Below are 24,544 nucleotides of genomic sequence, written 5' to 3' on the forward strand. Positions count from 1 at the left end.
GAGGAAAAGGAGGTAGAAAAAAGATGTATTACAGGAACATTCTCAGTCTGTTCATATAAATACAAACCTAAACGACTGCAATTGCAGTCCCGTTCCACAGTACTTCCTCTTCCTCTCCTGCAGAAAGCAGGGGAAAAACTTCTCCCACTTGAATTGCCATAATAGTAAAACAATTGTTTGCCCCTCTACACTGAAACTTTCTCAGTCCTAACATTGATCAACTTCACTAGAACTTTTAAGACCCCAAGTTCTGGTAAAGAAAAACAACCTCCCAAAGATGTTACAGACCTAATATTGCTCTCAAGATGGAATCATCAGTCAATTCAGATCTATCACCCGCTCTGTGTAGCATTAGCCTGGCTGCTCAGACACCCTAATTGTATCTAATAGATCCAAGGTCTAAAACAAAAAGGCTTACCTCATGTGAACACTGAAAACAAAGGGGAACTTAAAAGCCAGGACCTTCCTTGCAGCTTCCCAGGATGGGCGTGGGTTGTCTCAGCCTCTGGAATATTTCCTATCTACAAAAGCCAAGTCTGCCGTATTCGCTTTTATTCATAGAAAAGATGTCTTCCTAAAACTGATAGCAGGAAACCGTTAATGAAGTTTACTTATCCAGTTTTAATTGGGTCTTTTAGTGAAAGCTTCAATTCACATGTGAACACAGCTAGTTAAAGCACAGCACAGCAGGCTTATAAGTTTAAATTCCTGCAGACTTTATTAGAATCACATGGAGGGCTGCCTCAAAAGATTTCCCTTTTAAGACCACCTTTAATCTTCAGAATATACTTTGGCCAAGGCAGGGGAGGGGAAATTAGTCTAGAGCCCAACTTTCTTATTAGCTTATTTCCATTTTACAACCATGGAACTACTATACATTCATCACCACTTGAGGCCTAAGGCCCAGAACACTCTATAGCAGTATCTTTTAACAAAATGAGCATTTAAGGAAAGCATCAGATTAGGAATAAGAGTTAATTCAGTAGTTTCTCTGCCATGCATTTCTTAACATGCACTTCTGAGTAGTATTCTTCCATGCATAACAGTAGCAGGATGGGCAAGAATGAAACTCAAGAGCGTTGAATAGGCTAGTCTATTATATCCCACAGAAACTTCAAGGAATCACCCCCACCAAACTACCCAAGATCAAACAATAGGCCATCTTCAACCCTAGATTATTTGAACAAATCGTTATTAACGCACACTTCTCCAACACATTTATTTCTTTAAAGGAATGGATTTTGAAGAGAAAAAACATGGGACAGAGAGGTATGGAATAGAAAATAAATACAAATGTAAGCTGTTTTGCTAATTGCTTTATAACCACAACAACCTAGTACAGAGAATGCCCTGTACAAAACAACACAATAAAGATCGAGGTGTTCCCTTAGGCAAGGCTGAAGATATCAGTCTCTGGTGTTTGGAATTTAGGCTGCAGTCCTTGTTTTTGGATGGATCACTGGGTGTGGCACAGTCCATGCTTTTAACCAGATTTGAACAGGAGAATGGCCACTTGGCCCAGGTAGAAGTAGATGAAGTGTTTGGTTTCATGTGTCACATAACTACCGAAGTTCCTCCCCACGATGCAGTGCCAGGTGGGGTTGTATTTCTTGTCAAACTCCTGGGGGAAGGGGAGGAGAAAAAGAACACAGAATTTCAGTGCTAAACCAGAGGTCAGAGTTTGCCTCCTTGATAAGCAGAGCAGAAAGAAGGAACGTCAGCATCTGCAAATTCTTAGAATGAAAGAATGTTCCTCAGCTCCAAATCGCCTACATGGTGCATTAATGCAAACACACTTGCAATCTGAGCTAAGCTGGGAATGGGGGCTGGGGAGGTAAAAGTCAGAAAGGGCAACCTCAGAGACAGAGCGCTTTGTTATCATGGCAATTACACCTTCATAACTTCTAGAATATTCTTATTCATTAACAGCAGGTGACATCAGTTCTAGTTTATCCTCTAGTTTTTAAACAGAACTAAACTATCCTCCTATTGTACGACATGCACCTACAAAAGCCAAGAAAATAGTAAATATTTAGCCCAAAATACCCCCACTATAACTCATTTCAGTATTATTGAAACAAAAGACTTCCGAAAGAACAAAGCCTCAATGAGCTTCTAAACCACTGTGGATCAAAATTTAAACGGACAAGACACTTGGCACTCCACTGTCCCTTTAAAAAGAATGCTGGAAGCAGAACCTGACAGCTACCTGGGCAAATTTTATCTTTCTGTCAATAGCCCTTCTTCCCACATCTATCCTAACAGTGCTAATCTACCACCTGGTCCTCAAGGAGAGCAAACTGCAGTAACAACTTTTCCCTATTTTCCCCACCCCCAGAGGCTCTAGGTTTCACTGGGTAGCTCTAGGCAGGGGCCAAAGCTAGTCCTTCTCTATGAAAGTACTACAAGTCTCTGGTGAGTTTGGCAAAATTTGGCTACTATTGTATTGTACACAGCAAGAATGTCTTTTAGATTAAGGGGAATAAAATTCTTACAAACTAGACCAACGCACTGCTGCTGCCTCTGTCAAAAAGGTATTTATTTCTGCTCCATCCGAAGTCTTTCATCTTCTCATTCTCGACTAGAACCCTCCCACGGCTTAGGCTGCCAGCTTCCTTCCCTTCTAGAAAACATAGCTCGAGAAGTTGGCAGGCCTGCCAGCTTTCTACAGACTGCCATTTACCAATCCCCCAACCTAGTACCCAGCCCTCACTACCACCCACTTTCCCTCAACTGCCGACTAACTCCCCACTGAAGGCTGGCAAGATCTCCCTTCGGCCCTGCTGGAAACACCCACGCAGCTACCCCCCTCTCGAGCACCCAGATGGATCCTGGGCGCAGCAATCATGCAGAAGGGGTGGAACCGCTGCTGCCTGATCCTAGAAACCGTTACTAGGTGGCGCTTTCCCCGTGGAGCTGGGTAATTAAAAAAAAAAAAACTTCGAACGCTGAGGGGCCGATCTTCAAGAGAAGCGCAAAATTCATTTGCGTCCTTTTCTGGAAACCTCTACACCCGCGCTACTTTGCGTGCCCCCCAAGTATCTCTGCCATTGCTCGGGGGACGCAGGATCGAGGAGAAGGAACTAAGTTGTGACTCGCCCCAGCTGAGCGCAAACTGCCCGAAACCCCACGCCCGCGCCCTGTCCTCACCTTCTTGATATGGGCCGCAATGTCCTTCTCTATATTATACTTCTCCAATGCCTGAGTAGCACACTCCACCGAGTCCTGTTGCATCTCCTCCGACATATCGGCATTTTTGATCACGGCCTTTCGGTCACACATGGTTACCTGGGGGGGCGAGGCCCGGGCAAAGCGTGAGGAGTTGGGGTATGGGCTGCGCCTGCGAGGCGCCAGCTTCCCCGGCCCGCTCCGCCCGCCCCACGCCACCCCGGGACGACCCCCCCACCCCACTTCTAAGGAAGCGCGGGCCGCGCGGACCGAACGGCGGGATAAGTCCGGCAGGGGACGAAGCCAGATAGTGGAACCCCCCCGAGTCTCTCACCAAAGAGCAGGGGCTGGCCGACTGCAACGGTCTCCTGGGGGAGGGGCTGGCGAGGCTCAGACCGGTCGAGACGAACGGTCCCTACTAAAGCCGTGGCGCATCTATGGAGCCCCACGCCACCCGCCGCCGCCTAGTACCTAAGCCCCGCCCTGCTCCCGCCGGCCCCGCCCCCCACCGAACGTCCCTATTGGCTTGACACAGCCCCCAGAACTCTCCCATTGGCCCATGGACTCAATGGTTCCCTCAGGATCTTTCTCCTGCATTTTGTTGCAGACCAAAATGCACCGCTCTCGGCGTCGGTTGCCCCGGCAATGGGCCGCACGAGATGAGCCCAAACACCCCGAAGGCGGTGCTGGGGTGGGGTCGCGAGGACCGCCCAGCGGCTAGAGAGGTGCGAAGGAAGCTTCCGCCCAGGTGAAGAGAAGTGATTCCAAATTTACGGAGGTTGTCCCAGAGTGTGTTCTCGAATAAGTATTGTCTTTGGAAGTTGGGTATCCCACGTCCCTTCCTCCCATCCCAGGTCGGAAGGATTTACCCTTTCTGACTGAGGTAGCCAATCGCTTCACTAGAAGGGTATCTCTTAAGCAGGGCTGGCTTCGTGGGCAAGTGCTCCGTGCAGTCGCAGAAGAGGAGCCCCAGGATTTGGTTTAATGCTCTGCTGTCTCATTGTTGAAATTCGTATTTTTTTTTTAATACAAGGGACGCCACATTTTCATATTGCATTGGGCCATGCAAATTATTCAGCCGGACCTCCTCTGAACTATGGGAGTGCGGGTGTCAGAGGTCCTCAGAAATGGGAGAGGGTTTCCTTATGAATTAAGAGATTATCCCCAAGAGTGGGGTCTCCCTGCTGGGCAATGCAGACCTCATTTAAGGGGGTGGGGAGCCCTCCGGGTGGATTTGGGAGTGTTGATCCCGGTGGTGTGTGTCCAGGGTGGGGCTTCTTGCTCAGATGAGGCAGTCTTTCCTGTGTGGGAGTTTCTTGGTGGGGATTTACCTCTAGGGCGGAGGTGCCCTAATGAATAGAATGGCATCCCTTAGAGGTATTTCCTCTGGTTTAGGGAGACTAACCACTAAGTGGATAAAAAAGCAAGGACTTGGGGAGCAGGATCAGATCTGGATTTAAATATTTAAATCCTAGCCCTGTCATTTTACTAGCTGTTTGAACCTCAGTTTTCTAATCTGTAAAGGGATTAAATATAAAAGGAAACCACTTCATAGGCATGCTGGGAGTATTAAATAAACTAGTGCATTTGAAGTTCTCAGCACAACTTGTGGCACATAGTAAGGGTTGGAAGAATCTTACCGATGGCTGTCAATTTATGGAACTGTCCCAAGAGTCATGGCAAGGTTTTGAACAACCAACCCTTAAATACCTAAAATGTGTTTTTGAACTTGCATAAACAAGTTATCAGTTTAATCATGTAACCAGAAGCTTTCTGTTTACATTTCTGCCTGTTTCTACTTGACCACCCACTCTCATTAATCCAGAGCCCCTTACAATTTGATCAGAGGCACACAATGCCAAAGAGAAACCAGCTGGGAATAATGAGAAACTCCGGTACAACATATGCATATCAATTAAATCAAATTAAGAGACTTTTCCCAGTTTCAGGTTTCCAGTGGTGGGATTATGGGTTGGAGGAGTTAAAGTAGTTCTACACAGAGTCGCTGTTGGGGAAGAAGTTGTATTGGCAACAGGAGTGAGTCTGGGTTAGTGCTTCTACCTGACTTGCTGACTTGGATGCATGATTCAGAACTATGGAATCTAACGATGATGCCAGAACCTGAATCTCCCTTGGGGGCCTTTACTTTTCATATGTATATAGTTTTTTAACATCTTTATTGGGGTATAATTGCTTTACAATGGTGTGTTAGTTTCTGCTTTATAACCAAGTAAATCAGTTATACATATACATATGTTCCCATATCCCTTCCCTCTTGCATCTCCCTCTCTCCCACCCTCCCTATCCCACCCCTCCAGGCGGTCACAAAGCACCGAGCTGATATCCCTGTGCTATGCGGCTGCTTCCCACTAGCTATCTACCTTACATTTGGTAGTGTATATAGTTTTAAACCCTCTGATCTATGGCTTGGCCAGCTTCTCCTTGTTTGAACAGAAGGAGCTGAGAGTCGTTAAAGGGGATGAGGTCATAAGAACAGCAGCTGTGTATTGAGTGGTTGCCTATCACCAAGTGCTTGGCATTTACTCAGTTGCTCCTCACAACAGCTGTGCCTGGGACCCCTTTCCTCCCATCTCCCTCCTGGCATAACTTCTGCTCATTTAGATTTGAGCTCAGATGCCTCCTTCCCTAAAGAATCATCTCTACTTACCCCCTACCACCACACTTCAGTTACTCTCTACTGAAGTAACTTTTTTATTTCCTCCATTGTACTTGCCTCATTTACTCCTTCAGAATAAATTCACATGAATTATCTCATGTATTTATTTGCTCAGTTATTGTCTACTTGTCCCTGCCTGTCTTCATCACTGCTGCATCTTCATCATCGAATCCAGCATCTGCCACATAGCATGCACTGACTTAGATATGCATTGAATTAAGAATTCCAGGTCTTATGTCCCCAGTTTACAGATTAGGAAATTGACTTTCACAAGGTCAAGCTGTTAATAAAGGAAAAAATTCCAGGTCTGGATGACCCTAAAGTCCATTCTCTTAACTTCAATATTACTTTAATACATTTAGCTGAGGAGACAGTGTGCCTTTTTCTTATTAATAACTTTGAAGAAAAGGAGTTTGGGACGGGATGATGTTAAGGTTTTCTAACAAATAAGAGGATTTTGCTCGATAAATGCCTGTAGGTTTTTCTCCATTTGTAGCACCTGCCTTCCCGAGCATCTTCTGTGTTTGCTGCTCATCTCAACCAGCTCTTGACCCTAATTATTTTCTTTAAAAGTGAAGGAAGAGGGACTTCCCTGGTGGTCCAGTGGGTAAGACTCCACGCTCCCAATGCAGGGCGCCTAGGTTTTATACCTGATCGGGAAACTAGGTCCCGCATGCATGCGGCAACCAAGAAGTCCACATGCCACAACGAAGATCCCACACACAGAAACTAAGACCGGGCACAGCATAAATAAATAAATAATTTTTTTTAAAAAAAAGTGGGACTTCCCTGCTGGCGCAGTGGTTAAGAATCCATCTACCAATGCAGGGGACATGGGTTCGATCCCTGGTCTGGGAAGATCCCACATGCCATGGAACAACTAAGCCCCTGCGCCACAACTACTGAGCCCGCGAGCCTAGAGCCCATGCTCCGCAACAAAGAGAAGCCACCGCAATGAGAAGCCCACACACCGCAGCGAAGGGTAGCCCCCACTAGTCGCAACTAGAGAAAGCCTGCGCGCAGCAACGAAGACACAACGCAGCCATAAATAAATAAATAAATATTTAAAAAGTGAAGTAAGAGCACTATCAGAAACTCATGCTGGGACTTCCCTAGTGGTCCAGTGGTTAAGACTTCGTGTTCCCAGTCTTCCCTGGTGGCGCAGTGGTTAAGAATCCACCTGCCTTTAAAAAAAAAAAAAAAAAAAAGAATCCACCTGCCAATGCAGGGAACACAGGTTCGAGCCCTGGTCCAGGAAGATCCCACATGCCGCAGAGCAACTAAGCCCGTGCGACACAACTACTGAGCCTGCGCTCTAGAGCCTGTGAACCATAAGTACTGAGCCCAGTGCCACAACTACTGAAGCCCACACGCCTAGAGCCCGTGCTCCGCGACAAGAGAAGCCACTGCAATGAGAAGCCCGTGCACCACAACAAAGAGCAGCCCCTGCTCACCGCAACTAAAGAAAGCCTGCGTGCAGCAACGAAGACCTAACACAGCCATAAATAAATAAATTAATTAATTAAAATAATAAAGACTTCGTGTTCCTAGTGCAGGGGGCCTGGGTTCGATCCCTGGTCGGGGAACGAGAGCCCACATGCCGCAACTAAAAGATCCCGTGTGCTGCAACTAAAGATCACGCATGCCCCAACAAAGATCCTGCACGCGGCAACTAAGACCTGACGCAGCCAAATAAATAATAAATATTAAAAAAATAAAAGAAACTCATGATTTTCTGGCCTGTGTTTAACCCCAAGAGACATTTTGGGGATATTATTTCTAGGAACCAACGGCCTTTTTCATTCTGTTACCACTTATTTTTGCAGAATCATTTCTCACTTCCTGCTTATCGCACAGTGAGGCAGGTAATAAATATCTGCTAGTTGTAAATGAAATGTCTGTTCAGGATTTGGATGCTTGAAATATATACCCAGAGTCAGTTACAGCCCCATCCTCAAGGAGTTTCTAGTCAACAGCAACCTAATCTTTCCAATATCATGGGTTTGGGGGTTTGAAAGGGCTTTAGAAGTACAGGAGCCCAGCAGGTAACATTAATGAGTGAGGTGAGGTAGGTGGTACAATAGGGAGTGGAGGGGACTGTGGCAAATAGAAAAGCCCTTTTTTAAAAAAAAGTATTTATTTTGGGCTGCGTTGGGTCTTCGTTGCTGCACGCAGCCTTCCTCTAGTTGTGGCGAGCGGGGGCTACTCTTCGTTGCAGTGTGCGGGCTTCTCATTGCGGTGGCTTCTCTGTTGCAGAGCACGGGCTATAGGCGCGGGAGTCAGTAGTTGTGGCATGTGGGCTCAGTAGTTGTGGCTCACGGGCTCTAGAGTGCAGGCTCAGTAGTTGTGTCGCACAGGCTTAGTTGCTCCATGGCATGTGGGATCTTCCCGGACCAGGGCTTGAACCCGTGTCCCGTGCATTGGCAGGTGGATTCTTAACCACTGCACCACCAGGGAAGTCCCTAGAAAAGCCCTTTAAAAGGTGCCCAGGCAGATGTTGCCATTTGGGATTGTTGACCCAGTGTTGCTAAAATCATCTGATTTTCAAGAGAGACCAGAAATCTGAATTATTTTTATGGGAAATATCATCATTTTAATGTTGGTCACAAATTCATTTCTTAAAACACAGTGCAGTCTAGATATGGCCTATGGGCCTCCAGTTGGCAACCTTTTATTCAGCTGAATACTCTCTTTTTGTAATCAGAAGACAGACTCAAAGAAGTATAATAGAACATATATATATGTATTTGGTCTTTGTCCAAAGATCCAGGCACAGAGCTCTTAAACCCTTGAAATTATTTGAGTTATAAGAGAATCTTTTGTTATCATAATGAGTCTCTATCAACTACGCTGGAGTTTAGGTAACGAGGTGACTCTTTGTGGGGAGGGAGGCAAGATGCCTTCAGATATACAGATAGTTTCAGATATCTAGATAGCTGGTCATCAGAGGAAACACCATATGATTAGAGGGTTGAAACTTTCAGCCCCCTATTCCTACCCATGTCCCCTTCCCCTACCTTCCCCATCTCCTGACCTCCTGGGAGGGGAAAGGGGCTGGAGATTGAGTTCAATCCCCAGTGGCCATGCCCATGTAACAAATTCTCCATAACAACTCCAAAACTATAAAGTGCTGTGCAGGTGGTGCACCCTGAGAGGACATTGAAACTCTGCATCCCCCCACCCCCCAATACCTTTTGCCTTATGCATCTCCTCTATTTGGCTGTTCCTGAGTTGCATCCTTTATAATAAATCTGTAATAGTAAGTAGAGTACTTTTCTAAGTTCTGTGAGTCATTCTAGAGAATTATCAAGCCTGAGGAAGTGGTTGTGGGAACCCAAAGTTATAGTCAGCTGGGCATGGTGAGGGTAACGTGGGCACCCCATTTGCAGTCTTGTGGGTCTGTGCCTTTAGCCTGTGGGTCTGTGCTAACTCTGGGAGTCAGCGTCAGAACTGAATTGTTGGACACCCAGTGGATGTTGGAGAATTGATGTGGAAAAATAAGTATTTGGTGTTAGAAAAACAAACAAACAAACAAACACAGTATCAGAAGTGATGTCATGGAATTCCCTGGTGGTCTAGTGGTTAGGATTCCGAGCTCTCACTGCCGAGGGCATGGGTTCAATCCCTAGTTGGGGAACTAAGATTCTGCAAGCTGTGTGGCTATGGAACCAGATATCTAAGATCCTGGTCTGTTTGACTCCAAATCTAGTGCTCTTTCCATCACCTCAGACAAGTTGGCTTTACCCTTGGGTGCTGGGGATTTCACACTTTCTGGGTGTGAATGGATCATGGCCTATGCTTGCTACTTGGCACATGGTGTTTGCTGAATAAATGAATGGGTATGGCACCAAAATGCTTGCACTTAGATCTGCATGAGGACAGTATCTGGTGTAGTTTTGATTGGCAGCAGGGAGGGTTCAGCTCATCATAGGCACTAGGGGAATTCCATGGGAAGGTAAGAAAGTGGAGACTCAACAGCATTTTTGGTGGATCAGAACCATGCAATCAACGTAGAGAGCCCCAAAATAAGTCATTTCCAGGGTCCTCTGGAAATTCAGATGATGCTAAAGTAAACCCACCATGACTCCACCAAGGAGAAATCCCAGAGACATTTCCCAAATCGTCCTCATGGTTTTTGCCATACCTGCACCCTACCTCTACTATTATTTCTTCAATATTTTTCTTTAATTAAACTCCCTATTTTTAATAAGCATTTTTAAAAGGCAAAGTTATATTATTACCATAAACAGAAAACTAGTCTCATTTACCATAAATAGAAGGTAACCATAAAATATAAACAAATATTATAATATAAAACATTTTGCCCTCATATTGCTAAACTGATCTGGGACCCTGCCAGTGATATGTGTCCCACACTTGGGAAACGCTGCCCTAGCGGAGGGCTCTTAAAGGGGGTCCGGTGGATGGATTGCGAAGGTTTTACAAGTCCCCAGGAATTATGCACAAGATGTGTGCTGTGCTCACAGGCATTTTTCCAGGGAGAGGATCTATACCTTTCATCAGAGGCACAGAGGGATTCAGAACCCAAGGAGGATAAAGAACAATTGCTCTAGAATAACCTATACTCTTGGAATGAATGCAAGATTCCCTCACCAGGTCCCACTGAATTGGCCCATCAATTGGGTTCTGTAGCATCACATGTCTGGGCAACTCACTATATTCCACTCCTAGCTGCTAAGTTTTCTTGAGAACCCTTCTGAGCCTGAAAACATGCATTTTCTATTCTTATTACTGGAAATCATCATGAGAGGGAGGCAAAGCTTCTGAAATCATAGGCTTTGGAATGAGACAGACTTGGGAAAAACCCAAGTTGTGTGCCCTCCTACGAGTTAGCCTCTCAGAGGTATAGGTTCCTGATTTTTAAATGGAGATAATACCTTCATTGTAGGGTGGTGGCAAGGTTTATATTAAATAATGCATCTAAAGACCTAGCCAGGGACTTCCCTCGTGGTCCAGTGGTTAAGACTCCATGCTTCCACTGCAGGGGGTACGGGTTCGATCCCTGGTCGGGGAACTAAGATCCTGCATGCCGCGTGGTACAGCCCAAAAAAAAAAAAAACAAAGACCTAGCCAAGGTCCAAAAGATGGTAGCTACTGCTGTTATGTACTGAGAACTTACTATGTGCTAAGCATTTGGGACACATTATTTCCTTGACTTCTCACAACTCTATAAGGTGGACGTTAAGAGCTGTTGATCTCTCCATTACATAGATGAGGAAAAATGAGGTGCGGAGAGGTGAGGTCCCTTGCCTAAAGTCACATTGCTAGGAATGACAAGGCTGGAATTTGAACCCTCCTCTGTCTGACTGTACAGACTTACGTGGTCGATGAAACCTCTGAGCTGCCTCACCTCCCCAGACAAAGGGAGATGATGTGTGTCCCCGGAGACTCTCAGCATCTGTGGCTCCTGGTGGGAGCTCCCTAAATATATGTTGGATGGATGGATGAATGGATGGATAGATGAATGGATGGATAGATGGACTGAAGAAAGAATGGATTTTTCAAACTGATTCAGAGTTGTTTCCTCTCAAATTTGACCCCAGATTTGTCCTTGGCTGTCTTGATCTTCCCTGAACAAATTCTTTGTACTTTAGCCATCATACTTTCCCAGGGCCCTCAGAAAGCCCTTTGGATTTGTTCACAAGCACACTGAGGGATTTCTTGCAGGGACTGGAGGTCCCAAAACAAGATAGAAAAAGCCACAGCCTGCACCCTGCCACTGGCCCAGGACTGCACTGTTCCCAGCCCTGTCCGGCAATCACTTTCCAAGATTTTCTGGGACCTCAAGCACTTTCTTGGACCATGAGTTCTGTCACCAACCTAGCAGCTCCAGCCCTCCCTTACCTGAAAGGAAGTGTGAGGAATGTGACCTTGCAGTCCCCAGGGTTGATTCAAGAACTCCTGTACAGAAAGGAGAGGCTCAGTGGGAGAGTGTGCAAGGCCTAGGTCTGAATCTAGAAGCTTTCTTCCCATGGAGAAGGGCTGGCACTAGCCTGAGGCTGGCAGGGGAACTGAGTTGTGGAGCCAAGTACTGTACTGCAGTGCAGGGAGAGTGAGGCCAGACAGACTGGGACAACTCAGGGAAGAAAAAGCTTCCCTCTGGCCCATAGCCAAGCTTCGCCTGAATGGACAGATACCTCCGAAGCCTGATTGCTCAGCCCCCTGTCCGGGGGTGCAGCAGATAAATTCAGGCACGTCCAGAGAGGCCTAGTGGGCCCCCCTCAGCTCCCAATCAGTAAGCAGAAAACCCAGAGAAGAGGCTAAAAGCACAGACTTTGAAGCCAGGCGGACCTGGGTGTGCAGCCTTACCTTGCCCCTACTAAGGTGTCTGACCTTAGGTAAGTGACTCTACCTCTCTGAGCCTCAGTTTCCTCACCTGTAGAATGGGGATTGTAATAGTCCTTGTTTCTCAAGGACAATTTGGAGATTGAGATGGTGCATATAAAGTAGGTGGTATAGGACTTGGCACATGGCAAAGGTCAATGATGCTGGCTACCAATTATCATTAATGGTACCCTAAACCAGGATTCTTCAACCTCAGAACCAACGTTTTGGACCAGAAAGTTTTCTGCTGGGGGACTGTTCTGTGCATTGAACGATGTTTAACAGCATCCCTGGCCTCTACCCACTGGATGCCAATTGCACCGCACACCCAGTTATTAACCAAAAGTGTCTCCAGACAGGGAATTCCCTAGCAGTCCAGTGGTTAGGACTCTGTACTTTCACTGCGGAGGGCCTGGGCTCAATCACTGGTCAGGGAACTTAGAGCCCACAGCCAAAGATAAATAAATAAATAAGAGTCTGCAGACAGTGTCAAATGTCCGCTGGAGGGTGAAATTGCCCCCTAGTTGAGAACCAGTGCCCTAAATAAATCTAGGATGGGACTTCCCTGGCAGTCCAGTGGTTAGGACTCAGCGGTCTCACTGCTGAGGACACGGGTTCAATCCCTAGTCGAGGGATTAAGATCCTACAAACCAAGCGGTGTGGCCAAAAAATAAATAAATAAATAATCTAGGATGAGTCTGAATGCCACAGATCCCAGATTCACACCCCTGCGTAAGGACCACAGGGCAGGCGGGCTTACTTACAGACAAAGGGATGGGATGTCCAACAATTACAGAACAAGTTCCCTCCTGCATAGACTAGGAGGCAGGACTGGAGTCTGCTCTAGGAGCCCCCTCTGACTCACTAAGTGACCTTGCTGTCACTCTTTAATTATATGCAAAGTGGCCCCAAGTTAAATCTCAATTATTCTAGGGCCCCAGACAAAGGAACAAGCAGTTGGTATCTAATTTCCAGCATCTCCATTCTTAGGCACTGACTGGAAGAAAACCTGACTCTCCAGAACTCAAGAGTTCATTCAGACCTTCATTCATGATTGCTGAGAGAGAACCAGATGTCAGTCACTGTTCTGCGTGCTGGGGATTGTGACATTACAATTTATGATAAGAAATATATATTATAAACATATTTTTATATATATATATATATCTTGTTATATATAAATATAACATGAGCAATGGGATCATCTTTTGTTATAACATTTGGTCTCTTGTCCTCAGTTCCTGAAATCACTTCAGAGCTATAAAGGTGAAATGAGTGTTTTGTTATTCATAACAAGCCCCTTCCCACCACAACTGGGTTTCTGCTGATGAGCTGACTTTTGGAAAGCACCTAAGGTGGGGCTGGTTGTCAGTGGAGCCAACCATGAGATTAAAGGCTTAGAATTTTCAGTCCCACCTCTGGCCCCTGAGGTGGGAAGAGGGGCTGGAGAGTGAGTTCAATTACCAATGACCAATGATTTAATCAACCATGCCTATGTAATAAAGCCTCCATAAAAACCCAAAAGGACGGTGTTCAGAGAGCTTCCAGGTTGGTAAACACATGGAGGTTCAGGAAGGGCGGTGCGCTGCAGAAGACATGGAAGCTCCCCACCCTTTCCCCATACCTTGTGTCTCTACCATCTGGCTGTTCCTGAGTTACAGCCTTTCATAATAAACCAGTGATTTAAAGCAATTATACTCCAATAAAGATGTTTAAAACAAACAAACAAACAAACAGTGATTTAGTAAGTAAAATGTTTCTCTGAGTTCTGTGAGTTGCTCTAGCAAATTAATTGAACTTAAGGAGGGGGTCGTGGGCACCTCTGACTTATAGTCAGTTGGTCAAAAGTACAGGTAACAACCTGGGCTTGCAACTGGCTTCTGAAGTTGGGGGAGGGGGCAGTCTTGTAGGACTGAACCCTTGACAGTGGAATCTGATGTCATCTCCAGGTAGATGGTATCAGAACTGAGTTGAATTGTAGGACACCCAGCTGGTGTCCAGAGAATTGCTTGTTGGTGTGAGGGAAACTTCACTGTAATTGGTGATCAGAACCCTATTAGGGATCCACAAGAGAACAAAACTGGCAAAATCCCTTCTTCATGGGACTTACATTCTAACAAGAGAATAAAGATAATAAGTAAGCAAAAATATGTCTGACCCTGCTAAGTTCAATGGATAAAAATAGACTAAGGGAACCAAAGGGGACAGAGTGAGAGATCTTGTCTTAAATAGAGGTTTCCAGGCAGGTCTCTCTGAGAAGGTGCCATTTGAGCCAAGACTTGATGACCTGGCTATTGGGTGGAGGATAGAGTGTGGGGAAGCCAGTGGGAGCAGAGAGGCCAGGAAGAGGCTACTGCAACAGTCCAGGTGAGAGGTGATGGTGGCTTGGACCAGGACAGTAACAGCAAAGGTAGGATGAGAGGCGGTTGGATTCTGGATATATTCTGGAGGTGGAGCTGACAGATTTGCTGATTAATTGAATGCAGGGTGTGGGGGAAAGAGAGGAGTTAAGTATGACTCCAAGACTTGTGGCCTGAACAATGAGAAGAATGGATTGAGATAGGGAAGGCTGGCCAAAAGAGTAACAAAAAGTTGTTTTGGCTATGTTAGTTTGAGATGCCTATTAGACATTCCAAGTAGAAATGTCAAATATGCAGTTGGATATATGAGTTCTGGGAAGAGGTCCAGGTTAGACCTATAATTTGGGGAGTCATCAGATTACAGATGACACTTAAAGCCATGGGACTTGATGAGATCACCACCAATGCGAGGAGTACGTGCAGATATAAGAGGTAATGCTTACTCAGCTAGCAACATTCTCTGAGCTTTCACTGTGCGCCAGGCCCCGAGCTAGGTGCTGGGTACAGAGATGTACCTCCCTCAGCACCTGCCAAGAGAAGCTCCATTACTTATTTTTTTCTTGCCTAAGTGCTTTGGCCAATTAGAGGATAAACACTGAGAGTTCCTGCCCTGTGTCTTAGTCACTTGTTCATTATTTCAAGAGATACTTATTGAGCACCTGCTTGGTACAAGGCCCCCATCTAGGCACTAGGGACATGAAAGGGAGAAACTCAGACCTGGCTCCTGTCCTCATGGAGTTTACATTTTGTGTGTAGAGGAAGTGGACACTGAATGAGATGCACATGGTATTTTGTTGTAGGAGCCTGAACAGACTAAGACACTTCCCATTCACTCTCCAGTCCGTTCCACCAAAACAGCTTATCAAGGTTACCAGTGACCACCACGCTGCTAAATCCAGTGGCCAGTTCTCAGCGTCCTTCATTGATGTACTTGTCACAGTTGCTCTCCTCCTCTCTGAAGCTCATTCTTCGCTTGGCTTCCAGTATCCCCAGGACTCTCCCTCTTCTCCCGGCTCATTGGCTGCTCCTCCTCAGCTTCATCTACTTGCTCCACCTCTTCTCCCTGGCCTCTAAAGGAAGAAGTGTTCCGGGCCTCAGTCTTTGGACCACTTCTCATAGTTTCCATTTTCAAGGCTTTGAATAACACCTCCATGCTCATGACTCCTGTCTTAGTCTGTTCAGGATGCTGTTACAGAATATTATATAGACTGGGTGGCTTATAAACAATAGACATTTAGTTCTCACAGTTCTGGAGACTGGAAGTCCAAGATCAGAGTGCCAGCATGGGCAGGTTCAGGTGAGGGCTCACTTCCTGGTTCATAGATGGCCACCTTCTCTCTGTGTCCTCACATGGTAGAGGGGGTGAGGGAGCTCTCTGAGGCCTCTTCTATAAGGACCCTAATCCTATTCATGACCTAATTATCTCCCCAAAGCCTCACCTCTTAATATGATCACATTGGTGGTTAGGTTCCAACATATGAATTTTGGGGGATAAACAGTTTATAGGAACCCCAAATTTATAGTCAGCCTGGAAGAAGTGTGGGTAGACTGGTAACCCCATTTTCAGATGGCATCTGAACTGAGGGTAAATCTTATCTGAACTGAGGGTAAGTCTTATGGGACTAAGCCCTTAACCTGTGGGGGTCTGCACTAACTCTGGGTAGTTGTGAATTGTTGGACACAGAGTTGGCGTTGGAAAATTGGAGAACTGGTGTGGAAAAACGACACATTTGGTGTCAGAGGTGGTGTCAAAAAAAGATACTGCAGGTATTCCCTGGGTATCAGCACAGTGCTACAGATTTAGATTTCAAGAAATATAAAAATTATAAGCCACAAATAGGAGAAAAGAAGAAAAAAGATGTGAATAAATAGAAAGTGATACCAAACTTCTGGGTGGGAGGGCCAAATACAGCAAGAATGGAAAAATTTTAACCATGTAAATTTATAGATATAACACCATTCCAATGAAAAAAACTAGAAGATGCCATATAGAACTTAATAAAAAGATTCTAGAATGTGCTTAGACAAATCAACTGGCAAAAATACTGAGGGAATGAAAGGAGCAGTAGGGGACACCTAGGCCTTTCCAAGGTACAAAGTGGGAGGAAAGCTCTAGGCTGGGGTCACACAGGTCTTGGCATCACTGAACACCAACTTACTAAGTCACGGACATGAAGGCCAAGGAGGGTTTGGTCAGGCTAAAGACTGGGGAGGCAGAGGTGGAGAAATCAATGTTCCAAGGAGAAGAACTAGCCCCTGCAACACTTGGTACAGGCTTTCAGACACAGCAGATCCTGGAGAAGTTGGCAATCTGGGAGTAATGGGAGATGAGGGAGAGACTGGTGGAGGCAAATCACAAAGGCCAAGATAAAGGGATGCAGATGGGGTTCTCTCTGGGAGGCAGACACTGTTCCCTCCACCTCTGGCACCCTAGCATCTAGCACAGTGCCAACAGTAGGCATTCCATAAATAACTCGCACATCTTTTCATAACTACGTATAGGGACTTGCTCTATTTCACATCTGCATGGTATTCAGAACTGCACGTTTCCCATGTAGCAAGTCCCCTCTGGGTGGACCTTGAGGGTGCTTCCAGTTCCTTAGGGAATTATAGTTATTAATAAACATCCTAGCATTTTGAATACAGCACCCCCTGCGGCCCTTCTTCCTCAGGCCCAGGAGGGATCGCTGGATTTCTGCTTGGTTCTCTTCTGCTTTCCCTCTGGCTTCCAAACAAGTACCCTTTCGCTTTGCACAGCTCCCCTAGGAGACTGTGAGACTATATTCCCCTCAGGTTCTCCCCTCCCTCCAGTCTATCTCATCCCCTTTACAATCATCCTAGTCAGGGATATACAATAAACATTTGTATGAGCAGCTGAAATACTTAGGATTTACATGTATAATCTAACCCAGCCAGGCTCTGATTTACATGAGGGCTTCTCATCCTAAATCACTGGCGGCTGTAGAGTGAGAAAGAAAGAACACTCCTCAGCCCCACCTAACTGTGCTGAGCTGGGTAGCTTCCCCAAAGCGACAGAAGTCGTCCCAGCTTTCTTTGCACATGCTTTTCCTTCTGCCTGGAATGCTTTTCTTCTCTCCTCATGCACCTGGTTAACACCAGCTGGTACATCAGGTCTCACTCAGCTCAGAAGCCACTCCCTCCAGGAAGTCTTCCCTGAACACCCCATTCAGCTCTGGGTTAAGAGCTGCAGGAGCACCCATTGCCATTGTCCCTTTGTCTGTGAACAGTGGGGGTCTTTTTTTTTTTTTTTTAACAGTGGGGGTCTTGATAACTCTTGTGTCCCTGGCGCCCAGCACAGAGCCAGGCTATTCTGCAGCTCAGTAAATAGCCGGTGGAATGAATGAACAAATGTCAAGTGGGCAAGGAGTGGGGAAAACCACCAAAGTCCCAGATGCCACATACACAAGCCTGGGCTTTTAGAGCTGGGGTCAGAGTGTTCCATGAGGGAAAAAACCCTAGTCTCCTGCAGGCACTGTCAAGGAGTGTGCCATGACAAGAAAAACTGGCAGCCCACGAGAAGGAGGGAATAACAAAAGAAACTGGTCCCCAGCTGCCTAGCTCCAGGGAACGTTTGTCAATGTGACATTCACAGAAGCCCTGCACATGTGCTGGCTGAGGGGGAGAGCCAGCCTCAGCCAGACAGAAGGAAATTTAGCTACTGTGCACATGTTAGCACAGGGGGAGGTACAGCTTGGAAGGTTGGGGTTTTTTTTTTGTTTTTGTTTTGTTTTTTACTTTTATAAAATCTGCAGGTACTTCCCATATTTGTTTTTACCTTTAATGAATGTGTTTACTTTTGAGGTGCTGTTACCTAATTATATCGATGCAGTTCATTAAAAATCTGCTTAGTACAAGATTGAGTACAAAGCTTTAGGATTCCATTAAATCAGTGCATCATCTTGCTGCATCAAAAAACATTATCAGCACTGTTGTTAATCTTTTCACACCCCTTCCACCCTTTGCTTGTGCTTCTGGTTCGCTGTGCCATAAAATAAGTTTCCAAGGTATGTGACAGAGTGGAAGATGTTTAGGGAAAAGTTTTGGGTAGAGGGTAAGGAACTTAGGGCTTAGAAAATAAAACTTGGTGAAACTGAGAAGACCATTTGTCATTTTGTACTTCAGCTCCCTTTTTCTGGAGCTAGAGCAACTCTTCTTTAAGTATTAGTTAAAAAATTAACAGGTGTTTATTAAACACTTACTATGTGCCAACACAACAGGGCTATAAAGGGATTGGCCCTAGTGGTTCTTAACTTTTCTGGGGGGGAGTTTGGGGGGTATAGGTTTACAGACCTTTGAAAATGATAAACTGCACTGTCCTGTATGGTAGCCACTAGCCACATTTGCTTATTAAAATCAAAATTAATTACAGTTAAATACAATTAAAAGTTCGGTTTCTCAGCTGTAGCAGCCACGTTTCAAGTGCTTAAGAGCTACATGTAGCCACATGGGGTTACCATATTGCACTCAGATAGAGAACGTTTCTATCATCATGCAAATTCTATTGGATAGCACTGCATGAATATTCTTCCAGAATCAAGACTATCCTGCTCACATGCAATATTTTGCATCCAACTTTACAACTTTCACAACTCGGCGGGGTCGTGGGGGGGGTTGGGAGGGGAGGCAGTGTGCTTCACTGACCCCTGCAGCCCATGGATCCGAGAAAAAGCAGCCCTGACATGACAAGCTATTTGAGGCCTCCATCTCAGAATACAGCAAGTTGGCAAAAATGAAGCAATGAGGCTGCTACAGATTCAGCACGCTTACTGCTTTAGATGTACCTCATATGAAACCAGACCCTCGTGTTCCTACTTGTCTGGCCACATTCAAAGAAACATCAGGGCTTCCCTGGTGGCGCAGTGGTTGAGAGTCCGCCTGCCGATGCAGGGGACGCAGGTTCGTGCCCCGGTCCGGGAAGATCCCACATGGCGCGGAGCGGCTGGGCCCGTGAGTCATGGCCGCTGAGCCTGCGCGTCCGGAGCCTGTGCTCCGCAATGGGAGAGGCCACAGCAGTGAGAGGCCCGCGTACCACAAAAAAAAAATCCCAAAAAACCCAAAGAAACATCAGTTCATTACCCCAAAATAATTGAAAATGTTACCGATTTTCTGCAGTCTCTTAAGAAAACACCAAATAGTCACAATGTACTGCAACTCTTCTTGAATTATCTTTCCCATCTTTCTCCTCTTCTCATCCACCTACACATGGCACTTGCTTCCCTAAAACTCTCTGCACCCCCTTCCATACTCTCTCCAGATCTCCTAGTTCTGCTGCTGCTTTGTCCCCTTCCTCTCCTGCACAGCTCAGTTCTTAATTATGTAGCTCTCCAGAATGTTTCATTTTACTCCATAGCACAAATAAAGTGGCAAAAAATGACAGAAAGCTCCTAGGGTACAGTGGCCAGAAACACATTCCACAGCGACTCAGCCCAAGCCTTCTCTGCCAGCCTGGACCAGTTTCTCTGAGATGACTCATTTTCCCACCGATGGTTTACTCCCCCATCACTTCCTCTTCTGCCCACTGCTCCCAAGGGCCAAGGTCTGGGAGAAGCTCATGACTGAGGCTGGCAGAGAAGAAAACATTTTGCTTGGATGCCAGAGGGGACTGATGTCATAGGGAAAGGGAGGAAACCAGATGGGCAGGTTCGTAGAATGTTTTATCCCCAGTGCTGCTTTATTATTATTTTTTACTGGGCACTGCCCTACTCCCTAGTAGGGAGTAAACGGCTTGCTGTGGGAAATGCGTTAACTCTTCACAGTCTGCCAAGGCCAAAGCCTTCTTTTCAATCTGAAGACAATCCCACTGGTGCCATTCTTATCATCATATTAGGAATGATGAACTTTATTGAGCTCCCATACAGCTTAAGTGAAAGCCCCACCCTGTGGGAAGGGCAGGCCTATCCCATGTATCAGAGGACTCCAATGTCCATCCACCATCACCTGGTCATGCACCTGGAATTCTGTTCTCGGAGAGGGCACATAGAGCCTAGAGCCATCACACTTCTTATCCTTCCTTCCTACCTCCTCCACACGTATCTGAACTCATCGTTGTTCATCCTCTTGCAGATCAGTTCCTTCTGCTTTATTCCCTGTCTCAGAACGATACCACTGCCTAGCCAGTACCCCAAGCCAGAAACCTGGCAATCAACCTGGACTCCTCCTCCTTCCTCAGCTCCCACGACCAATCTATCTCCAAGTCCTATAATTTTTGTCCTTGGAATATCTCATCTCCTTAGCATCTATCTCTATCACCTTACATCAGACCACTGGCATCTCTTGCTTGGATGACGGCAGTGGTCTCCCCATTGGTGTCTCCCTGCACCCAATCCCACGTTACTTCCCCATGTAACCTGCTAGTCAATAGGCCACCCAAGGCTATCCCTGTTCTTACCTATACTCACCTTTGGGCTAATCTGAGCACACTGTCATATCTTCCCGGAACAATATGAATCCAACTCTAAAATCATGAATGTATAATGCAGATTTTTTTTTTTTTTTTTTTTTTTTTTGCGGTACGCGGGCCTCTCACTGCTGTGGCCTCTCCCGTTGCGGAGCACAGGCTCCGGACGCGCAGGCTCAGCGGCCATGGCTCACGGGCCCAGCCGCTCCGCGGCATGTGGGATCTTCCCAGACCGGGGCACGAACCCGCATCCCCTGCATCGGCAGGCGGACTCTCAACTACTGCGCCACCAGGGAAGCCCGATAATGCAGATTTTTTAATGAAGTCACAGGAGGGGGCTTACACAGCGATTACACAGCAATACTTCCTACACTGACCCTTTAATTATCTCTCCTCTTTCCCCAAGTTTCCCTATAATGGCAGCTGCTGCCACATCTCTCCCTGACTCCCTTTCCTTTCCCTACTATCCTGCAGCTACCCTCCATTCAAATTAGCTCTCAGTCTCCTCCCCTACTCGTTATCTCCCGTCCAGTCAGCTGCCACTTCCTTCTGAGAAGGTCTCATCCCAACATAACTCCTTAAAACCCTTAAATGGCTACTCACTGCCCTCAGTAGAGTCCAAACTCCATAATACAGTCTACTAGGCCTTGGAGGCCCCGGCCCTAGCTCCTTTGCCCTCCATTTTCCTACATGAACTCTTTGCCCCAGCCATATTGTAGGGAGGTGGGGTTCGCCCCTGGTCTGCCATAATCTCATGATCTGAGCAATTGCTCATGCTGTCCTTTTTGTCTGAAAAGCCTTCTCCTTCCCTACAGTTAACTCCTACTGGTCCCTCAGGGCTCAACCTAAATATCTCCTCCTGGAAGCCTCCCTTATATAATCTCTAAAACTGTATTAGGTGGCTCACAGCAGTTTACCCTTATCACAACTGTGCTCTAAATTGACTGTTTGAATAACAACTTGAATGTAACACCTTGAGGACAGAATGGTATTACTGCATGCAACCAGGGCCTAAATTATAGCATGCACTTGATGATATTGAATAACCAGATGGGCAAAAGCTCAAAAGGGTGTCCCTCCTTAGCATCTGTGGCCTTAGTAGAGAATGGAGTCCATGGGCCTCTTTAGCATTACGTCATAATTTGGGCTTCATCTGGGTTCTAACTTGCAAAGGTTAGTACCTGGGCTCACAGAAACAAAATCCACCTTTGGGGTTCCCTGGATGATGCCTCCTAGCAATTTAGCTGCCTTCCTCCTAATCCAGAAAGGCTGTACTTGTCACATCCCCAGATCTGGGCACATTTTCTAGGCTACATATGAACTTCTTTGGTGATCACAAGCTGCAAGACTTTGCACCAGACGAGTTGAATCATTACTATTTACACCTAGAGTTCTGTTAGGTCACTTAGCTGACTCCACCTCTCTCTCCCTAGGAGACTACCCAACTGCCTCCATCAGCACATTCCAGGCAACAATCACGTAGGAGTGGTAGGACTCAGAGGGTGGTGTTAGTACACCTAAGCACCTCCCCAAATGAGGAGGCATCTGGACTTTAGGATGCCTTTAGGATACATAAGCTCCTATATACTCTGGCCAGGGCTCTTTCCTGCTTGCTTTCTGAAGGCCAGGAAAGAACAACTAGAAGTTTTACATAATCCAGAATACAACAGATGGTTCTGATTGTTTTATTTTAGAAATAATTTATTTTTTTATTCCAATTATGAAAGTAGTACATGCTAATTACAGATAATTTCATAAACACAGAAAAGCACAAATAAAAATATAGAAATCAGGGAACTTCCCTGGTGGCGCAGTGTTTAGGAATCTACCTGCCAATGCAGGGGACACAGGTTGGATCCCTGGTCTGGGAAGATCCCACATGCCGCGGAGCAACTAAGCCCGTGCACAACTACTGAGACTGCGCTCCAGAGCACCTGAGCCACAAATACTGAGCCTTGTGTGCCACAACTAGTGAAGCCCGCGCTCTAAAACAAGAGAAGTCACCACGATGTGAAGCCGGCACACTGCAATGAAGAGTTGCCCCTGCTCGCCACTAGAAAAGCCGGCAAGCAGCAACGAAGACCTAACGCAGCCAATAAATAAATAAATAAATTTACAAATTAAATATTTGGTTTTATTCTCTTGCTATTGCTAGCACTAACAGAGTTTGTTTTTGTTTCATAACTCCCCCCAACATTTTATTATGAAAGTTTTCAAATATACAGAAAGGTTGAAAGAATGGTACAGTGAACACACTGAATACACCCACCATCTAGATTCTACTAGTTCTACTAGTTAACCCACCATCTAGTTAATGTTCTACTGTATTTGCTTTCTCATGCATCTACCCATCCATCAATCCACAGAGGTTTCTTTTTTTTTAATAAATTTATTAATTTTATTTATTTATTTTTGGCTGCGTTGGGTCTTCATCGCTGCGCGTGTGGGCTTTCTCTAGTTGCAGAGAGCGGGGGCTACTCTTCGTTGAGGTGCACGCGGGCTTCAGTAGATGTGCTCGCGGGCTCTAGAGCGCAGGCGCACGGGCTTAGTTGCTCCACGGCATGTGGGATCTTCCCGGACCAGGGCTCGAACCCATGTCCCCTGCACTGGCAGGCGGATTCTTAACCACTGCGCCACCAGGGAAGCCCCAGGGGTTTCATGTTTAACATGAAAAATCTTTTTAGATTAAGACTCTAGATGCAAGACCTCATTCTTGTAACGTCCCCAGGTTCAATGCTCTGCCCTGAATGTAAATGCATTCAATGGAATGTAAGTGTGGAAACGTTCCAAGGTGGGAGTCTACCTGAGCTCCCGAGCTTCTGAAGGACCCAGCGCATAGGCTGGAAGCATGGCTCTGGTTTCTAATTCTGACCCAATTATGATACCTCCGTTTTCTCACCTGTAATATTGGAATCTCTCCATACTGCGTGAGGATTAAAAGCACAGTTCGCGGGAAGCACTCTATAGTGACAGTCGCTACAGTTATGATCCTTTTTTTTTTTTTTTTTTTTTTTTTGCCCACGCCGCGCGGCTTGCAGGATCTTAGTTCCCCGACCAGGGATAGAACCCGTGCCCCTACAGTGGAAGCGCGCGCCAGGGAATTCCCAGTAATGATTCTTTTACTCCCTCCTTGTCTCCGATAAATTTCAAGTCCAGCTATGGAGCCCATCTCAGGTCTCTTACACCCATTTTAATCCACCTAACACCCTTAGTTCTAAGCAACTGCAAAACAGGGACAGGGTGGCCCAGAGGGCTACAGACCTGAGGCAGTCGAGGACTCCTTCAGTCCGCTGCGGCGTCAGCCTGAGGCCCTGGCCGACTCCCTGCGGCGCCCTGCACGCGGAGTGACGGCCCGCGGGGCCCACCCTGAGCGCTACACCCGTTTCACCTCAGCAAATGTTCACAAAAACCTGTGAGGTAGGCAGCGCTACAGAGGGAGAAAACTGAGGCCCGGGGAGCCTGAGTAACTTGCCCAAGTCGACGCAGCTGGCGAGTGACTTGCCTTGGGGAACTGACTCCAAATCGCCTGACTCCAAGCTCTCTCCCGGTTGTCGCCCCCCGACCCCCTTTGCACCT

At 46.3% G+C, this 24,544-nt stretch overlaps 1 protein-coding gene across 2 annotated transcripts; it reads right to left on the bottom strand.

The window, feature by feature from the left end:
- Positions 1 to 699: 699 nt before the first annotated feature.
- DYNLL1 (dynein light chain LC8-type 1) lies at positions 700 to 24,520 on the bottom strand. 2 transcript variants are annotated; one of them, XM_029221034.1, is made up of 3 exons: positions 24,471 to 24,520; positions 3,151 to 3,288; positions 700 to 1,621 (listed from the first exon to the last, which is right to left on the bottom strand). In XM_029221034.1, the coding sequence occupies exons 2-3, from the start codon at positions 3,280 to 3,282 to the stop codon at positions 1,484 to 1,486; spliced, it is 270 nt and encodes an 89-aa protein (XP_029076867.1). In that variant the 5' UTR covers positions 3,283 to 3,288; positions 24,471 to 24,520; the 3' UTR covers positions 700 to 1,483. The 2 variants fall into 2 exon arrangements, with proteins under 2 accessions (XP_029076867.1, XP_029076857.1); XM_029221024.1 differs by lacking the exon at positions 24,471 to 24,520 and adding an exon at positions 3,503 to 3,650.
- Between the last annotated feature and the right edge of the window lie 24 nt (positions 24,521 to 24,544).

This window comes from Monodon monoceros, unplaced genomic scaffold (assembly GCF_005190385.1).
Source record: "Monodon monoceros isolate NGI ecotype Baffin Bay Population unplaced genomic scaffold, NGI_Narwhal_1 Super_Scaffold_1, whole genome shotgun sequence".
Lineage (NCBI taxonomy): Eukaryota > Metazoa > Chordata > Mammalia > Artiodactyla > Monodontidae > Monodon > Monodon monoceros.